The sequence below is a fragment of the Schistocerca americana genome, chromosome X (genome assembly GCF_021461395.2).
Source record: "Schistocerca americana isolate TAMUIC-IGC-003095 chromosome X, iqSchAmer2.1, whole genome shotgun sequence".
NCBI classification, from domain to species: domain Eukaryota; kingdom Metazoa; phylum Arthropoda; class Insecta; order Orthoptera; family Acrididae; genus Schistocerca; species Schistocerca americana.
The window spans coordinates 138,333,919-138,359,646 of NC_060130.1; the positions used below are offsets into that span (position 1 = coordinate 138,333,919).

Here is a 25,728-nt window from a genome sequence, read left to right on the forward strand (position 1 = left end):
GTTCCAAGTGAACTCGCTCACAGTAAACCTGAGCAAAACAAATTATATCCATTTCAGTCTTGACCACAAACTCCCCCAGGAGATTACTGTTTTAAATAACAATAATCAAATAGAAAGGGTACACTGCACCAAATTCTTAGGCCTCCACATAAACAGTAGGCTCAACTGGGACCACCATGTCCTCGAGACTGAAAAAAGGCTGTCCTCAGCAATTTTTGCCATTAGGACAATCTCACAATTTGGAGACATAAACGTAACAAAGTCCACATACTATGCATACTTCCACTCCATTATGGGTTATGGCATCATCTTCTGGGGCAATTCACCCTCATCTAAATAAATCTTCCTCATGCAGAAAAAAGTAGTCTGTATAATGCGCAGAGTACCCCTGAGAACCTCCTGCTATACGCTCTTTAAAAAGCTTGGAATACTTTCCACAACCTGCCAGTATATTTTTTCCCTAATGAGTTTCTTGGTTGACAGTCCTGCCCACTATGAAACCAATGAAAGCTTCCATTATCACAATACAAGAAAGAAGGCTGACCTCCACTTTGAACTAAAAAGTTTAACTTGGGTACAGAAAGGAGTGCATTACTCCAGTGTCAAAATATTTAACTTATTACCGAGCTATATAAAAAGTATACGTAGTAACAGTGCATCATTCAAAAACAATCTAAAGACATATTTAATCAAGAAAACATTTTACTCACTTGATGAATACTTCAACAGAGAAAAGTAGTCTTTGTATGTATTTATATTTACTGTTGTTTGTTTATGTTCTTTTTGTTCCTGTTTGTAACCATATACTTACTGTGACAAATAGGCTTTTGCAATGTGATAAACTATGCATAATGTATTATTCCTATGACTTTATTTTAGTTCATTATTATTTTTGCAAGTCTTATGTAATTTATGTCTAGTTCTGCTCTTGTAAACTAATTGATACCATGGTCTGTGTACATATATTACTCAAGTCTTTCTACATCCTAGCGTCATACGCAGTACAGGATCTATGGAATTTGTAGATAAATAAAATAAATAAATTTGCTGCTTTGTCTCAGATGTGGTACTGAGTCAAATGCTTCTCCAAACTCAAGAAATACTGCATCTACCAGACTGTCTTGATCCAAAGCTTTCAGTATGTCATGTGAGAATAGTGCAAGTTGTGTTTCACATAATTGATGTTTTCAGAATCTATGCTGGTTGGCATGGAGAAGGTCATTCTGTTGAAGACATCTAATTATGGTTGAGCTCAGAATATATTCTAAGATTCTACAAAAAATCAGTATCAAGTATATTGGATGGTAGTTTCATGGAACACTTCTACTGCGTGGTGTGTGATTTGTGCTTTCATCCAGATACTGGGCAATTATTTTTTTCGTGGAATCTACAATAGATTATAGTTAAAAAAGAGGCTAACTAAGCCACAAATTCAGTGTAGAATCTGACAGGTATTCCATCAGACCCTGGAGCTTTGTTCAATTTTAGGGCTTTCAGCTGTTTCTCATAGCCACTTACACAAGTATTTATTTCACTTGACTTTTCAGTGATACAAGGATTAAACTGGAGTAATTCTCCTGGGTTTTCCTTTGTAAAGGAACACTTCAAAAATAAGTTAATCATTTCTGTATTTTATTTTATTGCCCTGAATTTCCATTTCTGTCTCATCTATAAGTGACTGGATGCTAACTTTGGTTCCACTAGCAGCCTATACATAGGAGTAGAATTTCTTTGCATTTTATGAAAGGTCATTTGTCGATTTTCTGTTACAATAGTCATTGAAGGCTTCCCACATTGTTCTCTTGGCAGCAAAACACATTTCAATCAGCATCTCTCTATCTATAGCCTATGCTTTGTTTTACACCTATTATGCAATTGTCTCTGATTCTTTAGAAGTTTCTTTACAGTGACTCTATACCATGGATGGTCCCTCCCAGTATGAACTGTTCTACTGGGTACATATCTATCCAGTGCATGGTCAACGATTCTTTTAAACTTGTTCCATAGTTCCTCTATGTGCTCCTTTTCTGTGCTAGAAGTTTCAAATTGCTCAATGAGATATGACACTAATGCTATTTTTATCTAATTTACAGGACATATATATCTTCCTACTTATTTTAGTTGCCCTATGTACTCTGGTAATCATTGTGTCAACTAGCTCATAATCACTGATACCATTTTCAATTCAGACATCCTCAAACAGGTCAGGATCTAATATATTTCCATTCTGAGTAGTGTTTTAAATTTTCTGCTTTTAGTAGTTTTTAGAGAAGACATTTAGTAATGTTTCACAAGATGTCTTGTTACGGCCACCACTAACAAAACTGTAATTTTCCCAATTGATTGTTAGATGATTAAAGTCTCCACTGATGATTCCAGTATGATTGGGGAAATTATGTACAAACAAAGTAAGGTTTTCTCAGTTAAAAATTTTTGTCCAACACTGATACTGAGTCTTCTCCAAACAATCTCACATGCATTTTCAATTTCTGTGTTTGTGGATTTGAGCTCCTTGTCTACTCCAACAAATACACCTCTTCCATTTCCCATTAACTTGTTCTTTCAACATACACTGTAATTTTTCCCCAAAACCACACTACTATCAACTTCATTGCCCACCACACAGTTGGCTACCTGGGTAGCGGCCTCTGATGTGTAGTGCACACCTGACCTGCAGTTTTCAACCCTATGGTGCAAGTCCATGAAGTCAAAGTCTAATTTGTCACAAAACACTCAAAGTCTCTGGTTCAGCCCTTCCACTTGCCTCAGAACCAAGGGACCACTCTCACTTCTGTGGCAAATGCTGCAAATTGTGAGCTTTGTTGAAACTCTGTGTGCAAAGCTGGTATTCTCAACCTTGTCTGCCAGTCACTGGAATAATCAACGTATGACCTCAGAGCCCAGATGACAGGCATCATTTATTCCAATGTGCACCACAATCTGCAGTTGGTTGCACTCTGTACCTTCAACAGCTGCTGGAATAGCCTCTTCAACATGTTGAATGAGGCCCTCAGATGAACTCACTGAATGCACCTGGTGTTCCTTCCTGTCCCTTTCTGGCATTTCCCTAAGGGATACCATTATTAGTCATATGTTTTAACTGTTGATGATTAATAAGCCCTACCCCTTAGCACTCGCTTTGTCTTAACACAGGACAAAGCAGACTGCCCAACAGGTGAAATGAGCGCCACTGCCTCAGTATCAGTTTCAGTGGAAGACAGCACCTTGCATCTGTTCATTAGACATGCACCCTGAGTCCTCCCTGCTCCCTGTCTATGCTGTACAGAGCAACCACTGACATGCCACTTGCAGGCAAGTGGACAGATAGTAACAGATCCTTTACTTCCTGCAGAGGAGACAGGATCCACAGGATAGGACAGTACTTGAGACGCCTTTGGTAAATCTGGTACATGACTCCTGAGAGCTCTCTCAGCACACCGGTTCACAACAGCTTCCAGTCATTTGACAGTAATCAAGGTGGTTTCCAGCTGCTTACGAATGTCAACTAACTCATCCAATGTTTGATGCACCTTGGGTTATTAGCTGATTGTGACAATAGCTCCAGATGAGTCCCATCATGTCAGCAAAGGCTTTTACTTCTTTTTTGGACACTTCAAATAAACCACACAATTTACTGTTTCCAGTGATATAATGAAGTATGATGGTATGACATCAGCAGAAATAAGCAAAGACAAAAATCAACTCCAGCCACTGACAGTGGAAAAACAATCCAATGGAAAAGTAAGAGAATTCACATATCTGATTCCTGATGGAGAAAGGCCATGAGGCAGATCAAGATGAAGATGGAGATGTGGACTCTGAAGATTGGCATAAATGAGGACTGGTGCCAAAAACAATAGGACCAGTGGAGGAAGAAACTTGCAAGTCAGTTCAGTCCCCTGCATCTGACCATGATATTATGATGATATTATTTTTTTAAAATCACTTTGCTGTTTGTATCTTTGAAACTGATGTCTGCCCATGGTACCAACAGGACACCTTGTATCTTCCCACTACTGCTTTAACCTGCCTCAATCGAAAACTGTATTCAAAGTGCTATAAGCATATCTTTAAAAAGGTATAGCATTTTTCTCATCAACAGTGCCTGAAAACCACCTCTTTTATTAAATGAACCTAATTGAAAATGATGTTTTACTGTTCTTATTTCACCATTTTAATCATAGAAACAATTTATTATGGGTTTTATATCTAATACACATGTTTTAACACCATCATAAAAGGAAGTCAGTATTATGAGCCACTGAAATATTACCAATTGCACGTTTTAGGTATCTTTCATAACACTTCTCTAAAATAACTCCATAGTTTTATAACCGATAAATTTTATTTTCATTCATATCCAAGAAGTGAAGAATTTTTCACAAATAAATAACTTAACAAGTTCAGTGATTTTTTTCCTTACCATACTGAAATTTGCAAACCCTCAGCTAATTATTTCCTTCTTATAATATATTTCATATTCCTGAGAGCTTCTCTCTGTGTTTGCTTGCTGAAATATGTATATTTATTGCAAGGAAAATAAAAAAAAATGTCTATTGTTGTCTCTCAACTGTATCTCATTTCTTGATGCAATATCCCAACTACTGTATTGGCTTTTCAGCATCTGCAAACAGATGTGAATAAGCAATTAGGTGGCTATGTGTGTGATGCAGCACTTATGCTTCTTCAGGACAAATGGGAATTTATTGCAAGGAACATTCACTGTGAAATGAAGGTATGAAAGACTGAGTATCTATCACATTTCCGTAGTTTGAATAATAATTTAATTTGATCATGTTATTGTCTTCTGTAAAATATTACTGTGGCAGCTAAGAGTTTAAAGAGATGCTAATTTTTATTTATAAATGTGATTGAATGAAAAATCATTATAATATGTACCCTAAATTATTGCATTACAACTGAAATATTAAACATAGGTATCAAAAACCTACTATTTCACTTGCCAAAATAATCAACAAATAGCTTTTCCATGCCTTCTTAATAATTAAGTAAAAAGCTTTTAAAAATTGGAAACAAAATAGTTAATTAAATCAACACAAAATGAGACACATGGAATGAGGAGTATTTACAGAAGTGACCATTCAAAATAAACAACGAAACATCATTTTTCTAATCAAATATTTCCTCGTTACCAGTTAGGAGGAAAGAATACCACAACAAAACTGTGTTGTAAAGCAGCAGAGAGAACAAGTCACTACAAAAGAATTAATAAGAAAACAGGATAATGGTAAACAATATACCAACTGTTTTTAGTACCCAGAGAATAGCAAGACATGAGTTCCAGATGGTCAAAATCTCTTAAGGAAAGAATAAGGCCTTCTTCAGAGAACAATAGTGACAATTAAAGGCTCTCTAAAAATAGAACAGAAATGATAAGTGTAACATGGTTCAAAATAACATAAGAAAAGGGCAGAAGATAAGAACAGATGACTCTCATGAAAGCACACAAAGAAGGAAGCAAAAAAATAATAATAATACAAGGGAAGAATCAAGATAATCTAGAATACTGAAAACATTAAATGAAGGGCTGCTATAAAGTCTGAGAATTATGGTGTAAGAATGCAGTGTAGTTTGAAGCTCATATGTTGCCAGTCTTACTTTGTTCATTAAGTTTTTGAGTGATTCAGTTTTTCTTTTGCTACATTACACTTTTCTTTTTAAATTTTGGGCATCAACTTTATATCCTGAAGATAATATTTTGCTACTGCTTCCACAACCTTTTGGATATATTGTAATGTACAGTCTACAAGTAGTACTATAGCATATCTTTATTCTCTTTATATTTGTTGTTAAGAATCAAACCAAGCATTTTCACAGATATTCTGAATACTTTCTTAATTGTATGAATGTCATATTAAAGAGGAAAAGAAATATTCATTTAAGACATCTGTTTGGGAAAATTTAATTGCTGAGAAGCATTTCGCATCCCAGTAACATCATCAAAGATAGGGATTAAGCACTCCTGCATAAGACAAGGGAATGAATAATATGTGGCTCTGTTGAAGGAACCATAGTTGCTTTTGCATGTAGTTATCTGAAAACCACAGAAAACATAAATGGGGTGATTTCTCAGAGATTATAATCCTCTGTTCTGCTGAATGTTGATAAGTTACATTGTTTTTGCTATTATTAATCCATCTATAAGGATCTTGCTGTCAATCAGATGTTAAACTCCAATCTTCCTTCCTTTTAACTATTACTGGTGTTTAAGTGCACCCACAGATCCAAAATCCACAGCAATTAATACAGAGGTTCACAAAAAAGGCACTTTGCATGTAGCTCGTAGCAAGGCTCAATACTTTCCATGCCAGTGACTTGGTTTACAATAGTTCTTCAATCACTCACATATTGGCTAGTACACCACAGAGCCACCAGGAGAGAAACATACATGGTCCAGTCATGTTAATGTCACCACCACCTACGTTCAACATCAATATGCAATAACCACTCGCAGACAGCAGGTGGCAGCACTATAAGTGGTGGGTATATAAAGCTTGGGGGAGGGGGGACACAGAAAACAGTGCAGTCATTGTCTCAAGGTGGAAACGGAGTGATTTATATGGTGTTCAAAACGGCATGATCATTGGCTTTTGCACCAAGGATGCAAGAATTTCTGAAATGGCTAAGTTTTTTGTGTGCCACCATGGTTAAAGTACACCATGCATGGCAAAATGACATTATCCAAAACTGGTGCTGAGGCAATTGTGGTGCACCACAAGCCATAGATGACAGAGGTGCATGATGACTGCAGAGATATGTACAGGTGAACAGAGTTTCAATTGCTGAGCAACCAACAGGGCGGAGGAGCCAAGGGCTGTCAACAGTGTCTCCTTAATGACTGTTCAGTGAACATTGCTGCATATGGACCTTCACAGCAAGTGCCTGGTTCATGCACCCATGCTGACTGCTGTTTCTCAGCAATGAAGGCTGAAATTTACATCCCAGTACCACAACTGGGCATCCACTGAGTGGCAGCATGTGGCCTTTTCAGACGAATTGTGTTTTATGTTCTATCAGATGGATGGCCATTTGTGTGTAAAGCCGTGCAACAATTGTCGAAAGGGTTCAGGCCAGAGAAGGAAGCATTATGGTATGGCGAACATTTTCGTGGCATTCCCTGCATGATCTCATCATTCTGGAGGAAACAATGGATTAACTCAAGTATGCATTTATCCTTGGAGACAATGTCCACTCCAACATGACTTGTTCCACATCATTATGATCTATCATACAAAATCATCCATGGAACATGGAACATGTAATTGTGTAACTAACTAACTTGCATGCAGTTTGTTTTGTTCTCAGCATTATGGCATCTACCAGCAGGAAAAAGCAATGTATCACACAGCTTGCAGTTTATGTGTATGGTTTGAAGAGCACAGAGATGGGATTAGCATATTCCCCTGGTCACCAGACTCCCTGGATTTAAACTCTGCTGAAAACCTGTGAGACCACCTCAATCAAGGTGTTTGTGCCATGGATACTCAACCTTGCTGCTTGTCTGCACTGTAAAAGATGGTTATTGAAGCTTTTGACAGGTGGTCTAATTAATGTGACTGGACTGTGTATATATAAATCTATGTTACTTCACGAGATATATGTGGGAGAAAGTAATGTGTTTCCTGATTCTTCTTTTAACACATGCTTTCAGAATTTCCTCAGTAAACTCCATTATGAGCAATGAGCTTTCTTGTAGCATCTGCCACTGGAGTTGGCTGAGCATGTATTGTAATTAGGAATAAGTGCAACATGACCAGCAGACTGAACACAACTTTATTCCATGGAAGCATAATAACTTGAACACAGTACTTAAGCAACAGTCAGCAGGAACCAATTACATACACAAAGAACTGTAGCAATGCACATAAAGAACTGATGCCGAGCATAGCTCAGTAAGCCTTAAATAGACTGGGGCCCACGGCGGGCTCTGACAAGTGATCTGTCTCTCTCTCTCTCTCTCTCTCTCTCTCTCTCTCTCTCTCTCTCTCTCTCTCACACACACACACACACACACACACACACACACACACACATAACTCTGAGGCGCCCTCTGTGGGCAACATAGCACTGAGGCATGTGCGACCTTTTTAAAATATGCACATGTGTCACTGCATTCCTCTTCTCATAGGGAGATTATGAATCCTTGAGACATCCATGTTCTTCTCTTCATCCGCTGGGCTCCGGCCAAGGTAGTGGGCTGCAATGGGAGCATAAAGTCTGAAGTGGTTCGGACATGGACACATTGTGTATCCACCTTCCCATGTCAAACCATATGGTAACACAGGTGCAGGGGCTGTTTCCATGCCAACCTCAGGCATCAGCTCTGGTGATGGTGCTAATGATACTGGTACCAGGAATGGGTGACAGAATCCCTGATGATGGTGCCAGAAGCAATAGAGGAACTGCTGGTTCGACCACTGAGGATGGATGCCCTCCCCCACGTGGTAGTGAAGAACTGGCAGCAGCAAGTGATATGACGCCCAATGTGGATGGACACAGAGGCAATGATGTAACATCAGTGGGCACCTGTGCATCCATGCAAAGGTAAAGCTGATAATGGTTCCTCAGACACAGGTTGTCCTCTGTGTGAATGTTGCCCCCAGCATCTGGCGATGACAGCTGGAATCCATTTAGAGTGACATCCAAAACCACGTGCTCAGAAAGCCACACCCAGCAAGACGGGGCATGGTGGCTGCTGCATTGGTTGATATCTACGTGGAGACACAGGAGATGTAGCAGTGTCCTTAGCTGGCATCCATGGAGTAGCTCTGCCGGGCTCTTCTTGCCAAACAGCATGAAACGGTATGAGGAGAGAAACCAGTCTAGGGCATCATCAGACAAAGAGCTGGCAATATATTTTCTCATCTGAGTTTTGAACATTTGCATGAGGTGTTTGACCTTGCTGTTAGATTGTGAATGGAACAGCAGGGGAGGGTGGGGGAGGATGTGGCAGATACCACAGTTATCACAAAATGCTGCAAACTCTTGCAATGAAAATTGTGGACCATTTTCAGACACTAACATCATGGGCAAGCCTTCAAGTGAAAAAATTTTGGACAAGGCTGTGATGGCAGCGGTTGCAGATATGGATACATAATGAACAGCATATGGAAAACAAGAATATGCGTCAATGACCAACAGCCAACAAGTGTTGGGAAATGGGCAAGCACAATCCACACTGTGAACAGGAGTGAACCAGGTGGGTAATGTCACCATCAAAGGCAGGCCAAAACACATGTTGACGGGCTAACACTTTTTTGCATGATACACCTCAATGATATGCATAAACAGAGAACCTCCAAATGAAGCACTGAGAGGCTCACTATTAGATAAGCTGCATGATTCATGTCTAAAAGCAGAACACCATCCACAACATAGAATTGATGTCAAAAGATGCAATAATTATGGAGGGGATCAGACACATGAGAAGGTGATGAATCTGACCAACCATGTTGCACAAATGTTATGATCTTCTACAGAATAGGAAATAAAGATACAGCCTTCACAATCAGAGTGCTAGTTACAGGATGGTGAAAACCATCAACCACCTGCTTTGCAGCAACATCAATATGGAAACAAAGTAATTCCTCCTGATCATATCCTGGGTCTGGCCTGACTGGCAGGTGGGACAAAGCATCAGAATTTGCGTGTTGATTAATAGGACAGAAATTAATCTCATAGTCGCAGTGCGAAAGGAAAGGAGCCCAGTGTTGAATGTGATGTATCACTTTATCTGGTAATGATGAAGAAGGACTGAATAAGGAAATCAATGGTTTGTGATCAGTGACCAGGTGGTATTTGGTACCATAGAGTGAAACATGGAACTTCTTCACAGCATATACAATGGCCAAAGCTTCCTTTTCTATCTGAGAGTATCCAAATTGAGCATGAGTCAGTATTTTTGAGGCATTAGCAGTATGCTGCTTGGAACCAGTATGCTGCTTGGAACCAGTACCGCCCCCAATTCGTACTGTGAAGCATCCATCGCAAGGACCAAATAGAGGCTTGGTTGGTACGTCACTAAGCAGGGTGCAGACTGTAACATGGTCTTAAGGTGGAAAACACAGTTTCACAAGCCACCAACCAGCAAAACAGAGGCCAATTGCACAGCAACACATGTAAAGGCTGGATGATTGTCACTGCCTCAGGCAAAAGATTATGGAAGTAGGCAACTTTGCCTAGAAAAATCTTAAGTTCTTTGAGTGACATAGGGTGTGGCAGCAACACAATAGCAGAAACATGTTGATGCAGGGGTCGCAGACCCTCATGAGAAACTTCAAACACAAGATAAATGATAAAAGTTTGAGAACATTGACATTTTTCTAAATTACACTTCAATCTGGCTGCTTGGAGCACAGAAAAAAGAGCACAGAGATTTTGTAAAAGTTCCTCATTGGAGGTACCAGAAACTACAATGTCATCTAAGAAGTTGCACAAGCTGGCACAGATGCTGTAAGTTGTTCCAAGTTGTTAATATAAAAATGCACATTGATAATTATAAAACCAACTCAGATCTTCATTCCTACAATACCAGAATGTGCAATGATATCCACATAAAAAGAGTAAACAAGGCTTTAACACAAAACAAACCAACATTCAGGGTACTATTTTGCACAACAAACTTCCAACTCAGCTAAAAGAAATAAAAACATTGTCTACATTCAAGGAAGCCATATTTAAATTCTTAATGACCAACTGCTATTATAGCATAAATGAATATCTGCAGTAACCTTGTGGCAAGTAACTACATTTATTTACTATATGTTAATAGTACCATAAATCAAATGCTTGCCACAGCCTCAATGTTAGTTTTTCTGAACAAAAGTGTTAAATCAATTATTTACATGTAACGTATTACATGTAAAAGGCCCCAAACAAAAGTGTTAAATAAATTATTTACTTGTAATGTATTTCATGTAAAAGATCCTTCTCCTTCTTTTATATTATTAAAGTAATCAAAGTTGTATTGCCCAAAAATATTGTGATGGGTAGAATGAACCATTGTATTATGTAGGAAACTGTACACCCTTATCTTACTTTTGTTATACTATGTTCTTTGGAGAAATTCATACAATGTACATTGTCACTGGATGAATAAACTACTACTACTACTACTACTACCACCGCCACTACTACTACTACTACTACTACTACAACTAAAAATGTTGAAACATAGTGGAAGCACTGGTGACACCAAAAAGCAACTGCAAGTATTCGTACAGTCCAAAAGGGGTATTGACAATTAACATACTTTGCAACTCCATACCTGAAGAGAGTTTTAAATAGGCATCCGACAAGTCAATTTTTGAGAAATTTTGACCACCTTATAGCTTTGCAAAGAGTTTGTCTGTGTGTGGTATGGGGTATTTATCCACTATAGATTGTGCATTCACAGAAACTTTAAAACCACCACAGAAATGTAATTGGGCCATTGGTTACTTTACTATAACTAAGGGGGCAGACCATTCACTTGATGCAATAGGCCAATGAATGCTGGATTCCATGAGGCAATCTAATTCATCTTTGACTTGTTCCCGGAGTGCCACTGGAACCCGATGGGCCCAGAAAAAACAAGGCTGAGAAGAGGGTTTCATAGTAATGCGCATTTGAAAATTATTGGCACACCCCAATCCATGAGAGAATAAAGAGGAAAACTAAGAACATAATTAATCCAACTGTGTATATTGTATTTATTCAGAGACTAAATTCATTTCATCTAAAGTGGCAAAACCAAACAACTTAAAAGCATCTGATCCAAAAGGGCTCTCTGTATGTGTGTTATCTACAACAAGAAATGTAAGTGACTGGACTACTGACTTGTAGGTCACTGGGACAGAGAACTGGCCAAGAATAGGAATACTCTGTTTGTTGTAATTCACTAATTGTCACGACACAGGGGGAAGTGGAGGGTCCATATAAGTTTGTGAGTTTAAGGAGGTTACCACAGCTCCTGTATCCACTTGCATGTGGAGAATTTTACAGAAAAGCTTGTTTGGTGCAACAGAATTAGCTCATACAAAGTTTACATCCATGTCCCTATCAGGATCACTGTGCCGAATTTTTGCATTACAAACAGAAGCAATGTGACCCTTTTTATTGCAATTATGAGAGGTTGCCCTGAGTTTTGAGCAATCTGTGCACTCCTGGTTAATGAAACAATAAGGGGAGGCTGGGAGTGAGGAATGCATACATTGCTGTTTATTGGCCTGTTTACAATAGACAATATTTTTATTCATTCTTCATTACTAGATGGGCATTCCGTTAGCAAAAGTGTGAGTGGCCTTTCAGACCATGATGCACAAATTTTAATACTAAAAGGCTTTTTTACTCAAACCAATGTCATATTTAATTACAAACTACATAGGAAAGTTAATCCAACAGCAATGGAGAGTTTTTTAAACCTTGTCAAGGAACAAGAGTGGCAGGATGTTTACAGTGCTGATAACATTGATGATAAATACAATGTTTTCCTTAACACATTTCTCTTGCTTTTTGAGAGTTGCTTTCCATTAGAACATTCTGAATGGGGTACTAGCAGTGATGGGCAGCCTGGGTGGCTGACTTGTGGGATATGGATATCATGTAGAACAAAGCAGGAATTATATCAAAATGTTAGAAGTAGTCACAATCAAGCTACAGTAGCCCATTACAAACAGTATTGTAAGTTGCTTAAAAATGTTATCAGGAAGGCAAAGAGTATTTGTATGCAAATAGAATAGCTAATTCACAGGATAAAATTAAAAGCATATGGTCTGTTGTGAAGGAAATGTCTAGCCAGCAGCACAAGGTCGACAATATAAAGTCAGTTCGAAGTAAAAATATTTCTGTTACTGATAAATCAGATATATGTACAGCATTTAACAATCATTTTCTGAGCATTGCTGGTGAATTAAATAAAAATTAGGTTTCTGCAGGAAATAACTTTCTTGGCAAATGCCTTTCCAAGATTGATGTCTGAAATACTCCTCTGTGATACAGGCAAGAGGGAGATCAAGTCAATAATCAAATCACTGAAGACTAAGGACTCTCATGGTTATGATGGAGTGTCTATCAGAGTATTAAAGTACTGTGCTGCACATGTTAACCCTGTATTTAGCCATATTTGAATTTTTCCTTTAGGAATGGTCAGTTTCCTGAGCATTTAAAGTACTCAGTAGTAAAGCCGCTTTATAAAAAGGGAAAGGGATAACGTAGATAATTTTAGACCAATCTCTATGCCATCACTGTTTGCAAAAGTTATTGAAAAGGCTATGTATGTAAGGATAATTGATCATTTTATATCACATGATTTGCTATCAAATGTACAGTTTGGCTTTAGAAGTCGTTTCACAACTGAAAATGCTATATTCTCTTTTCCCTGTGAGGTACTGGATGGGCTAAACAAATGGTTTTGAACGCTTGGCATATTTTTTGAGTTAACTAAGACATTTGGTTGTGTTGATCACAAAATATTGCTCCGGAAGTTGGACCATTACGGAATACAGGGAGTGGCTCACAATTGGTTCTCCTCTTACTTTTTCAACAGGCAGTAAAAGGTCATTATTCACAATGTTGATAATGGCTGTGATGTGGGGTCTGAGTGGGGTACTGTCAAGTGGGGGGTGCCCCAGGGATCAGTGTTTGGGCCACTCATGTTCCTTATTTATATAAATGATATGCCCTCTAGTATTATGGGTAACTCTAAAATATTTCTGTTTGCTGATGACACTAGCTTGGTAGTAAAGGATATTGTGTGCAACATTGGCTCAGTTTCAAATAGTGCAGTAAATGACCTCAGTTCATGGCTTGTAGAAAATAAACTAATGCTAAATCACAGTAAGGCTCAGTTTTTACAGTTTCTAACACACAATTCAACAAAACCTGACATTTTAATATCACAGAACTTGCATATGATTAGTGAAACTGAACAGTTCAAATTTCCAGGTGTTCAGATAGATAGTAAGCTGTGGTGGAAAGCCCATGTTCAGGATCTTGTTCAAAGACTTAATACTGCCATTTTTGCTATTCGAATGGTATCAGAAGTGAGTGATCGTTCGACACGAAAATTAGTCTACTTTGCTTATTTTCATTCACTTATGTCGTATGGTATTATGTTTTGAGGTAACTCTTCCCATTCTAGAAGGATATTTTTGGCTCAGAAATGGGCCATTCGGGCAATAAGTGGTGTGAGTTCATGAACCTCTTGTCAACCTCTGTCCACGAGTCTGGGTATTTTATACATTGGCGTCCCAATACGTATATTCCTTATTGTCGTTTCTTGTTACCAATATTAGTTTATTCCCAAGAATAAGCAACTTTCACTTGGTTAATACTTAGCAGAAATCAAACCTGCATTTGGATCAGACTTCCATAACTCTTGTGCAAAAAGGTGTGCAGTATACTGCTGCATCCATTTTCAATAAGCTGCCACTCGAATTCAAAAATCTTAGCAGTAATCCACGCATTTTCAAATTGAAACTGAAGAGTTTCCTCGTGGGTCACTCCTTCTATTCTGTTGAGGAGTCCCTTGAAAAATTAAGCTGATTTTTATTGTATTGCTGACAGCAGTTACTTAAACTTATGGACTGACTTTTTTAAGGTTCATGAACATTTATTTTTATCTATTATTACATTTATGTTGTATTGCATGTACTGACACATTCCATGACCTTGGAGATTTGCTCCTCAATTTGGTCCTACAGAACTTGATGAGTAAATAAAATAAAACTAAAAACTTTGCTGGTGTGACTGCTACTGACAGTGAGGCCAGCCATCTTGATGCTGTGACTGTGTGCTGCAACCATGTCTTCTCCCTGTGAACTATCTGAAGCTTGGTGTGAAGGAGAGGGTTGGATTGCTGATACCTCACACCATGATTCAATTTGGTTACCTGCAGCTTATGACACCTTAAACGACTGTGCAATAGCTAAAACCTTGGAGAGGGATGGATTTTCATGCTGGAGGGCATGCTCTCAACCCTCACAATCCAGAGCTAAACACATCTCTCACCATTTGGTCAGTATACAGCTCTTTACGTAAACTGGACACAAAATGACAATGATCACTTAACCCATGGAGTTCAGCCATCCATGGTCAATAGGAATGATGTCATTGCTTCCTACAGAGGTAAAACTCAATGCAGGATGCAATAACATGGGTGCGTTTACAGTAGTATTTTGAAAGAAGTTCACACATTTAGTCAATTTTAAGGAAGATGGACCCTGCAAAGGGGTGAGTTGACATAGGACTTGATACATTCTTGGCGATAACCATGAAAGGAACAAGGCATGACAAAAAATAGTGTCACCAATCCCAAAAGCTTGAAAGTGTTGTTGCAGACATTTGTCGTATGTGTTTCAATCCTCAACAGATTCATTGTACATAGAAAAGGGAGGCAGATAAACCTTGGGGGTCATGGAGGGAAAATCAGCAGGCAACACAGATGAAGGAGCATGCTGTCTGGAAAAGTAGAAGCCAATGATTGAAGCACCTGAGTTTGACTGTCCAGCACCTATGATTGGCAGTGCAACACCATGGTGAACGATTCTTGCTGTTTGACCAACCAGCGTAAAATGTCCTCCATAACATCATCAGCCATTGTGAGAATAAACAGAGGACCAACCAGAGTAGATATTTGCATGGAGAAGAGAACCACACTCGTCAGAAATTGTGTTGCAATTAGGTATAAGCACAACACAACCAGTAGACTGAACACAACTTTATTCCACAGAAGCATTAAGAACTTGAACACAGTACTTAAGAAACATTCAGCAGAAACCTATTATATACACAAAGTGGAGTAGCAATACACATAGAGAACTGAGGTCAAGAGCAGCTCAGCTAGCCTTAGACAGACTGGGGCCCATGGTGAGCACTGACAGTGATATTCTCTCTCTCTCTCTCTCTCTCTCTCTCTCTCTCTCTCTCTCTCTCTCTCTGTCTCCCTCTGTCTCCCCCTCCCCCCTCCCCTCTCTAAACACACACACACACACACACACACACACACACACACACACACACACACAAATAGTCTGAGGCACTCTCTGTGGACGACATAGCACTGCTGCACATGCAGCCTTTTTAAAGAGTGTGCACACAACACTACACATTCCCACGACATTCATGTGGTGATTAAACATGAATTCTTCCTTGAATCTTCTCTAATCTCCTTATTTATTCTATATGATAAGATTCATACATCCAAGAAGCAGTTACTTTTGGGTTATGTAGACCGCCTTATTTATGCATGAACTATATTTCCTCAGGATACTTTGAATGACTGTCTGGCATTTAGTTTTCCCATAACTAGTGTTATATGATTGTTCTACATTAAACCAGTTAAAGAAAACTGAACAGTTTGGAACTAAGAACAATGGCACCCAGCCTGCTCATTAAAAGTTTTTTATCATCTGTCCTCTTGCAGGTAAGGTTCCAGGTCTGAAAAATCTTAATTTCAGTCCTCTATCTGCAGATCAAGTAGCTCTGGTGGACCACAATTCATTAACCTTGGCCACGGAAATAAACCGCCAAAGAAATATACCAGTTTTTATGTTAGACATTATATACTTACTGAGAAAGGAAAATATTGACAGAATGTTGGCATCAACATTATGGGACTGCTTCCAACAGACTGCAACAGCTTCATAGGACTTCTTCCAGTAGGAGTGATGGTTAGAGCTCATCATCTAATTGAAACAAATATAAATGTACAAAATGGAAAATAACATTAAAGAACTAAAAAATTGGAGGCATACTTATTGCCCTGTTATCACCTTCAGGAGGCAAGAATTTTAGTACTGCTGATACACTCATAAAAGTAGACCCACATGAGACAATCCTGGCTATTGGAATTAACTGGTGGGTTCCCATCTTGGAGTCTGAGTCACTGGCCCTTTCTTTTTCTCTTTTCCCAACCTATTCCTCTCTCTTCTCCAAACTGAAAGGTATGATACAGCTAGTGCTATGTACTTTTCATGTGTAGCTGTAGGCAGGACTAAAAATTTAACCATTTAAACTAAGTATAAACCAGTAACCATGCGTTCAATCTTATAGTTGACACAGAGGAAATTGAAGAAGTATTGTAGAAGGAATCAACTCAAAGTAATTGAAAAATCATCTCTGGATTTATGTGAAATAATTTAACACATTGATAGCCGCGAGGCTACCACCAGCCACAGCAGACACTTAACACCTGCTGCCACGGACTGGTGGTTAAACATTCATCACTATGCATATGGTAGTGAGCATTTTAAGGAAATTAAAGAAAATTTTGATCAGAATGTCTGATCAGGCCTTTGCTCCTCCAGTATATTGACAACAGTGTAGCTTATAGACACTATTAAAAAGGGGACGTGTGGAATGGAACAATGTGGTAACACATTACTACAGGCTTTTGTGATTATTTTACAAGTACACTGGAAGTTTTTCTTACTCACTCTCAGCTCAAGTTATTTTCATAATAAATGACTAAAATGAAAAGGAAAAGTTCTTTAAGGAGAATGTGTTTCAGAACTTGCTGCATATGATTAAACACTAATTGTTGTTTAGGATTTTTCTGTATGTGGGGTGTATTTCATAATAGTCAGGATATATAGAGGGAATAAAGTACTACTGATATACAGTGAAATAATTTTCTGATTATACATAACATAGGTTGAAAATGTGTTTTAATAATTGAAAATAGTTCTACATTAGATATTTCTGTCATAGGAATGATAACAAGCTTATGAATCTGTGATTCTGATTTGTATGGATCCAATTTAAATTACTTACTAAAGCATGTCAGTTATAGACCTTATAGTCTTCTTTTTGTCACTATAATCACCATGAATCAGCTGCATAGTGGTCATCAGGCAGAATATTGCATATTTGAGCCTGTCTGTTGTAATAATGGAATACATATGAATAAATAATGGAATAAATATGAAAGCTAAATTCACAGTGTTCAGACTATAGACAGACACACTTTCGTTAGTACTAAAGTGACTCCTGAAATTCATGATTCAGAAATAGAGCATGTTTGGTAATAATATTTGAAAATCAGAATACTTCTCATTTTTAACCTTAATAAAATGGGAACCCTATGTTTTTCTTTTATTTATTTTCAATTGTGTCTAGTACATCATTCACTGGACTCAAGAATTTGGCAAATTTATTTTATTTAACTTTGTGGCCAGAGCTTCTTTCCTGTCACCACAGTTGTTAGTTACCTAAGGGAGGGAAATCATGTGTGCCACCTGCCAGCTAATTGTGGAAACTTTGTTCTGTGTGTGATCATATCTTAAGTGTTTGTGTACCTTACTTTTTGAGGTGGAAAGTTGGGACCAGCCCAGCATTTGCTTAAACAAACATGGAAAAATTGCCTAAAAATCACACTCATGGTGGCTGGTGCATCAATTATGGCCATTAATGTGCCCCACAGATTCAATCCTGGTCTCGCTAAGCTTCCTGTCTCACAAACTAGCATGCTATACCTTACATTATATGAGCAGGCCAAAATGGGAATCCTGTCAACTTATATTAAATATTGGTCTCGCCTACATTTACTGAAATCAATTTGGCCAACATGAGACAGATTTCAAGCAGTATCAGCCAGGCCATTTTAATCTATGACTCTTACTTATTAAATAAAAATTTTATTCCAAAATTATATATATTGTTTCTAGAGGTATGGTGTATTTTTTGCAGAAAAAGTTTGCAGATATAGCCACCTTTATAGAACTTCTGGGTGCGCAGAATAATTATAACATGCAAAAGATCAAGGAGATTTTCTACAAGAGTAAGTATATATCATTTCCTCTAGTAATTGTCCATTGAAGATTGTAAAATGAAATTTAACTTATGACCTATAGAAGTAATATTATATCAAAATACACACATCAAAAAAAGTTTTGCATCACCCCGGTTCCCAGAACACCTGAAGATAGACATTAACTGTGGATATTGTATCACAGACATAGTCCCTTTGACTATTCAGAGATGTCACTAAACCCACCCAAAGGTGTAAACAACCATGCATGAGCAGCGCCTATTAGATGGAGGGGGTCTGACAGCCGATCAGTTCCAGTTATTTCACCAGTAAGAGGTATTCGGCTCATGTTGTCTGTAGTTCAAACATGCCTAGACAGTCAATACCACAGTTCAATTGCATCCACATTGTTACTTTGTGACAGGAATGGCTTGCAACAACGGAAGTGTCCAGGCATCTCAGAATAAACCAAAGCGATTTTTTTTGCACATGGAGGGGATCAGAGAGACAGGAACTGTTGATGACATGCCTCGCTTAGGCCACCCAAGGGCTACTACTGCAGTGGATGACCACTACCTATGGATTATGGCTCGGAGGAACCCTGAAAGCTACACCACCATATTGAATAACGCTTTTTGTGCAACCCCAGGACATCATGTTATGACTCAAACTGTGTGCAATAGGCTGCATGATGTGTAACTTCGCTCCCATTGTCATGATGAGGTCAATCTTTGCAACCACAACACCATGCAGTGCAGTACAGATAGGCCCAGCAACATGCCGAATGGACTGCTCAGGATTGGCATCATGTTCCCTTCACCAATGAGTGTCGCATATGCCTTGAACCTGATAATTGTCGGGGACGTGTTTGGAGGCAACCCGCTGTCCAGTGAGTGCAGCAAGGTAGAGGTTCCCTGCTGTTTTGTGGAGAAATTATGTGGGGCCAATGTACGCCACTGGTGGTCATTCAAGGCACAATAACAGATGTATGATACGTGAGTGCCATCCTCCGACCAAAGGTGCAACCTTACAATGAGCATATTGGCAAGGCATTCATCTTCACGGATGACAATTTGTGCTCCCATCATCCACGTCTTGTGAATTACTTCCTTCAGCATAAAGACATTGCTCAACTAGAGTGGCCAGCATGTCCTCCAGACTCTATCGAACGTGCCTGGGATAGATTGAAAAGGGCTGTTTATGGACGACGTGACCCACCAACTACTCTGAGGGATCTACGCTGCATCACTGTTGAGTGGAACAATCTGGACCAACAGTGCCTTGATGAACTTGTGGATAGTATGCCATGATGAATACAGACATGCATCAGTGCAAGAGGACGTGCTACTGAGTGTTACAGGTACCGGTGTGTACAGCAATATGGACAACCACCTCTGAAGGTCTCACTGTATGGTGGTACAACATGCAATTTATGTTTCTCATGAGCAATAAAAAGGGCAGAAATGATGTCTATGTTGATCTCTATTCCAATTTTCTGTACAGGTTCCGGAACTCTCGGAACCAAGGTGATGCAAAACTGTTTTTGATGTGTGTAATTCTACCGTATGAGTTTATAGTAAGCTGACTTTGTAATTCCTGAGTTAATGCATAACAATTATTGGTGTTGCTTGACATAAGCAACACATTTCATACCCTGTTTGATTTCTTAAAAAGTGAAGCAGAATCACTTAAGTCATTAAGGGTTTAGGATGTCTTATGTGCATTGTATGTGATGATAATTTGTGTATGAATCAGTTTCAGATTATATCTCTACAATACATTCTAAAATAATATATTGAGTTGTGATGTTTTATAACTTCAGAATAAATGTCTGATTTCATAAAATTTAGAAATTGCAGCATAAACCATTCAGTGTTCTTGCAAGGTGCTCCACACTAAGGGCATATTTATATATCAAAAAATAGCTTTATATATTTTTTACTGCTTTGTGAACACAAGCGGTCATCAGTGCAACATAATGATGCAAGAACTTTGTTGCATGACCACCACAAGAGACTTTCAACAGAATGGCAGAAAACAACTGACAGCTAATGTAAACAAAAACAAATATAATAAAACAAGAACAAATATAATCCAAATGTGAATCCAAAGAAGAACCTGTCAGATCAAAATCAGTAATGGCACTATTTATGTAAATATATGGCATTATTCAAAGTGGCTGGTTGCTGTTTTCTTCTTTGTTAGAATCAACTTTTATTTTATACTAAGCTATGGTCTTAAAATGTCAGTCATCAACAAAATAAGATTATTTATATCTTTCTATTATGTTACTTCAATTGGAAATTTGAGCTCAATTATGTGAAGCTTTTGCCCATCTGCATACAGAAGAGCACAAAAATTTGATCATACCTTCATGAGTACTGAAACTTCATTTATAGTTTTTAATGCTATGTTATAATGCTCAGGACATGACATTAAGTGCCTATCCTCACCATAAAAGATTCTGTGTAATTACAATCATGCCTCTAGAGCTTTATGCCATTGTAATTACTTCTGTTTGTAAAACCAGTAGTCTCAGAATGATAAATAAATCTTATGCCTTGTTGACAATTATCTGCAAATGGAATAAACAGTTAATTCTATTTTTTCGTAGTAGGATGTCATACAACAGGGGTCAGTTCATCTTGCTTACATTTTCAGCACTTCTTTATTGCCATGCTAAGCTCTCACATTTAATGAAATTGGTAACTATTGCTGCCAGGACATGTCACTAGCTAAAACACATTCCTTTATGAAATAGTTAAATGTTGAATTTGTAAAGTTAACTGCATTAAAAACAGGCAAAACAATGCACATTGACCCTGTTCTGTGTTATTCATCTCTTAAGATGGCAGATATACATGAGTCAAGTAAGTGATGTATGATGAAAGCACTGCCAATCCATATACAAACCATTTTTGTTCACCATTGTGCTTTAATGTTTCAGACATTAAAAATAAATACTTGGAGTTTATTTTAAAAACAGTTGTTTAAAAATCTGGGTGAAATGTGAAAGTCAGAGAACTTTCTTGCTACAAATTGACCTTTGGAAAGAAAGTTAGATTAGTGTTCAACATCCCACTGACGTCAAGGTCACTGGAGATGGAGTACAAACTCTGATTAAGGAAGGATGATGGAGGAAATCTGCCACACCTTTTCAAAGAAACCACTGTGGCATTTACATTAAGCATTTTAGGGAAACCCAAACAGTATGGTTGGACAGGGTTTTGAACCAAATATAAGTCCACTGATCTTTGGGTTGCCTAAATCCAGGGACAGGGGCAAATGCATGACATCATCAATGGTCTTTGAGTATATGACATCATCAAAGACCTTGAATGCACGTATCTCTCTCTCTCTCTCTCTCTCTCTCTCTCTCTCTCTCTCTCTCTCTCTCTTTCTCTCAAACACACACACACACACACACACACACACACACACACACACACATTTAGATCTTCCAATCACAGACCAGTATTTTACCAGCTATGCAATGACACTGTACAGTGTGAACTACATGACACTTTGATGAAATAATATACTTAACAGTAGTTTTAATATATGGATTTAATACATATTCATTTAGGCAAGAAGCAAGGGTTGATATGCTTTCAACTACCTACTTTCAACTACTTTTCAAATTCAGCCAAACTCTACAATGTTTCCGTGCTAGGGTAAAAATTTTATCTTGCACTATACAATATTTGCCATCTTTTACTGACAATGTTCACTTGTGCTGTCACACAGTAGAGTAAATGACTCTTTGGTGAAATAACATACTGAACAGTAAATGGTGATTTCTGTCAGAAACAGAATTTTTACCGTCCCATAACATTCAGAGTTAAATCACAAGAGTTAATGTACAGGGGACTCGTCAATACCGCAATTACAGTTTTTGTGTATTACAGAAACAATAATTATTAATTTATAATATACAGAGACTCTGTCTATCCTAACAACAGCATTAATGTAAAAAGAAAGAATAATTATTACATGTATTTATTAGATGTAAAACTCCTAAGCTTAATTAACTAAACATTTCAGTCACTTGCTTTCTTGCCAGATTTTCATATTATGATTAAGAACTTCTTCTAAGGAATAATAACATTTCTGTACCAACAACTGTCATAGTTTTTGTTTTAGTTGCCCCATCTCCATGCTGAGGATTTGTTTCTTTTTTAGAATGTAAATTTTCAGGCCCATGTATTCTGAGGTTTGTGCAAACAGCTTTAATCTATGAGTGGGAAGCATGAAATTCTCCTTGTTCCTAGTACTATATTACTGTTTAAAGTTATTGCCTATGAATAACTTGGTGTTAGTGTGTACAAAAATAATCAGTTCGTAAATGTACAAACATGGAGCAGTTAATATTTTTAAATTTCTTAACAGTGGGTAACAGGATACTTTTGGTTTTGCATTAGACATATTTCTAACAATTGATTTTTGGAATTTTAAGATTCTTGTCATTTTGCTTGTGCCTCCTCAAAAAATAATGCCATACCTTATAACTGAATCAAAGTAGCTGTGGTAAACTATTTTTCTTGTCTCCATGTTAGTTGAATATGACAGAATCTCCATTGCAAATGTCAGGCTGTTTAATTTACTTGCTAAATACTTTATGTGTGCAGACCAGGATAGATTTGGTCCAAATGCATGCCTAAAAATTTAACACAGTCTGCTTATCTCAGTTCTTGATTTCCATGACTAATGTGGAATTCTTTTACCTTAGAGTTTTTAGTTTTAAACTGCAGCAAATGCGTTTTCCCAGTATTACATTTTAGCCCATTTAGCTGGAACCAATTTTCCAAACTGTATAATAGTTTTGAGAAAGTTAAAGGAATTTGTTTGGGGTCATTGCTTTCAACAAGGGCAGAAGCATCCTCGACGATTAAAACTGAGTGTGAATTTATGCTCAGAGTTAGATCATTTATGTAAAGTAATAACAAAATTGGGCCCAGAATTGAGCCTTGTGGAAAGCCTCGAGAAATAATCACCCATTCAGAGAAGGAATTTGCCTTACTTGAGGATATAACTACCCTTTGTTTTCTGTTCATGAGGTATGACCTAAACCACTCTAAAGCACAGCCCCCAATTCTGTATCTTTCCATTTTATACAGGAGCAAGTGATGGTTTCCACAATCAAATGTTTTCTCGACTTGTTTAAGGTGGATCTGATTTTTTTCACAAACTCATTAATTGTCTCTATGGTACTCTTGCCCTTTTAAAAGCCATTTCAGTTATCTGAAATTATGTTGATTTCTCTATAATTTTTTCAATTTGTGTTTCCACCACTTTTTCAAATACTTTTTACAAAATTGCGAGAATAGAGATTGGGTGGTAGTTCCCCATATCTTCTCCTGAGCCTTTTTTAAACAAAGATTTTACCTCCGCATACTTTAGGACATCTGGAAAGTGGCCCTCTTCCACTGATTTATTAATTATTGAGCAAACAGGGTGAGCTATTATCCTGGCAGCTGCTTTAACTACTTTGGTAGGTATGCCGTCCCATCCAGCAGAATTTTTGTTTTTTAGCTGCAATATAGTTCTCTCTTCATCTTTAACAGAAATGTTCTCAAATTTGTTAAAGTGTTCTTCTGCCTTGTGTCTAAAATGCACTTATATCTGATTTTCATGCATTTATAAAGAAAAGTGTTTAATGACTCTGACGCTGAGCCATGTTTGTTACAATTTTGCTCCCCATTTAATTTTGGAAGTATCTTTGCTGTCAGTTGTAATCCCCAGTTCTGATTTTATGATGGACCATACTGCCTTTGATTTGCTTCCATGAGCCCAGATGTATTTATTATTAACCATTTCTGTTGCTGCTTTCATACCCTCTTACATACGCTTTTATACTGTTTAACTTAGTAAATGAAAACAGGGTCTTTGTTGTATTTCAGTTCCTTGTGGAATTGTCTTTTTTTCACCAGATATTTTTATTCCAACAGTGATCTAATTTAGCTTATTAGACACTTTTGTCTGGCGTACTCTGAGTGAAAATATTTCACTAAATACATGTAAAAAATTAATCAAAAAACATGTTAAAATGTACAGATTAGAACTCATCTTCGGCTTGCCACTCCACCTCTTCGAATTTAGAGCAGAACAATTTTAAGTTTTCGACAGTAAAATGTCTTTTGCTGCAAGTTTTTCTAGTACTTTGTTCATTTGTATTAGTCATTTTGATAAACAAAACTGAATGGTCTGAAAGTCCTAAATCTACAGATAGCTTCCTTGCATCATTGGATTTATAATTTGTTAGAATATTATCAATACAGGTTTCTATACTGCCATTTGTTCTTGTGAATTCCGTGAAGTTTGCCTTGAACACAAATTTTTGGATTAGGCCCATAAACTGCATCGAATCACTGGTTTCATTTGATAAATTTATATTGAAATCAGTGGTTATTAAAACACTTTTCTTTTTGTCATTACTGACTTTCTGTAAAAGACCCATTAACTTTGGTAAAAATAATTTTGTTACTGCAATACCTGAAATTCTATTTATTGATATAATGACAATATTTTGTTTTTCTAATTCAACTGAGCAGTTTTCAAATACACCTTCTTCATTTATAAAATTGAAATCATCTTTCACTGTGTTTTCTAAAGAGTTATTTACAAGTATGCATGAGCCTTCATGGGTACTATTTGTTCTACAGAAAATTGAAGCTACACTGAAATTGTTTAGCTTATTTAAAATTGTGACACAATCTTTTGCAAGCAAATGTCCCGTTATTACAACATAGCAGAAGAAGCCTTATCTATCACAATAGGTCTCATTTTAATTCAAGTGCAACTATAACAAACCATGAAATCTTACATTTCAATAAAGATGAATTTACCCTGGATGCTTGTACTCTCCTCTCTCTCACAGCACATAAGATTTGTTATGAGCTGGCCGAAGTGCTCAGGCATAGTTAGTTAGTTAGTTAGATAGTTCCATGTTAAGGTTGTCTTTAGCATGGTAGGTGGTGCTG

The 25,728-nt window shown here is 37.6% G+C and overlaps 1 protein-coding gene across 1 annotated transcript in view; it reads left to right on the top strand.

The window, feature by feature from the left end:
• LOC124555866 (annexin-B12-like) overlaps positions 1-25,728 on the top strand; it is a 256,043-nt gene that overhangs the window by 156,048 nt on the left and 74,267 nt on the right. The window contains exons 3-4 of the mRNA XM_047129929.1: positions 4,622-4,735; positions 18,688-18,778. Coding sequence (XP_046985885.1) covers positions 4,679-4,735; positions 18,688-18,778 — 148 coding nt within the window. The 5' untranslated portion in view covers positions 4,622-4,678. The remainder of the gene's footprint in view (positions 1-4,621; positions 4,736-18,687; positions 18,779-25,728) is intronic.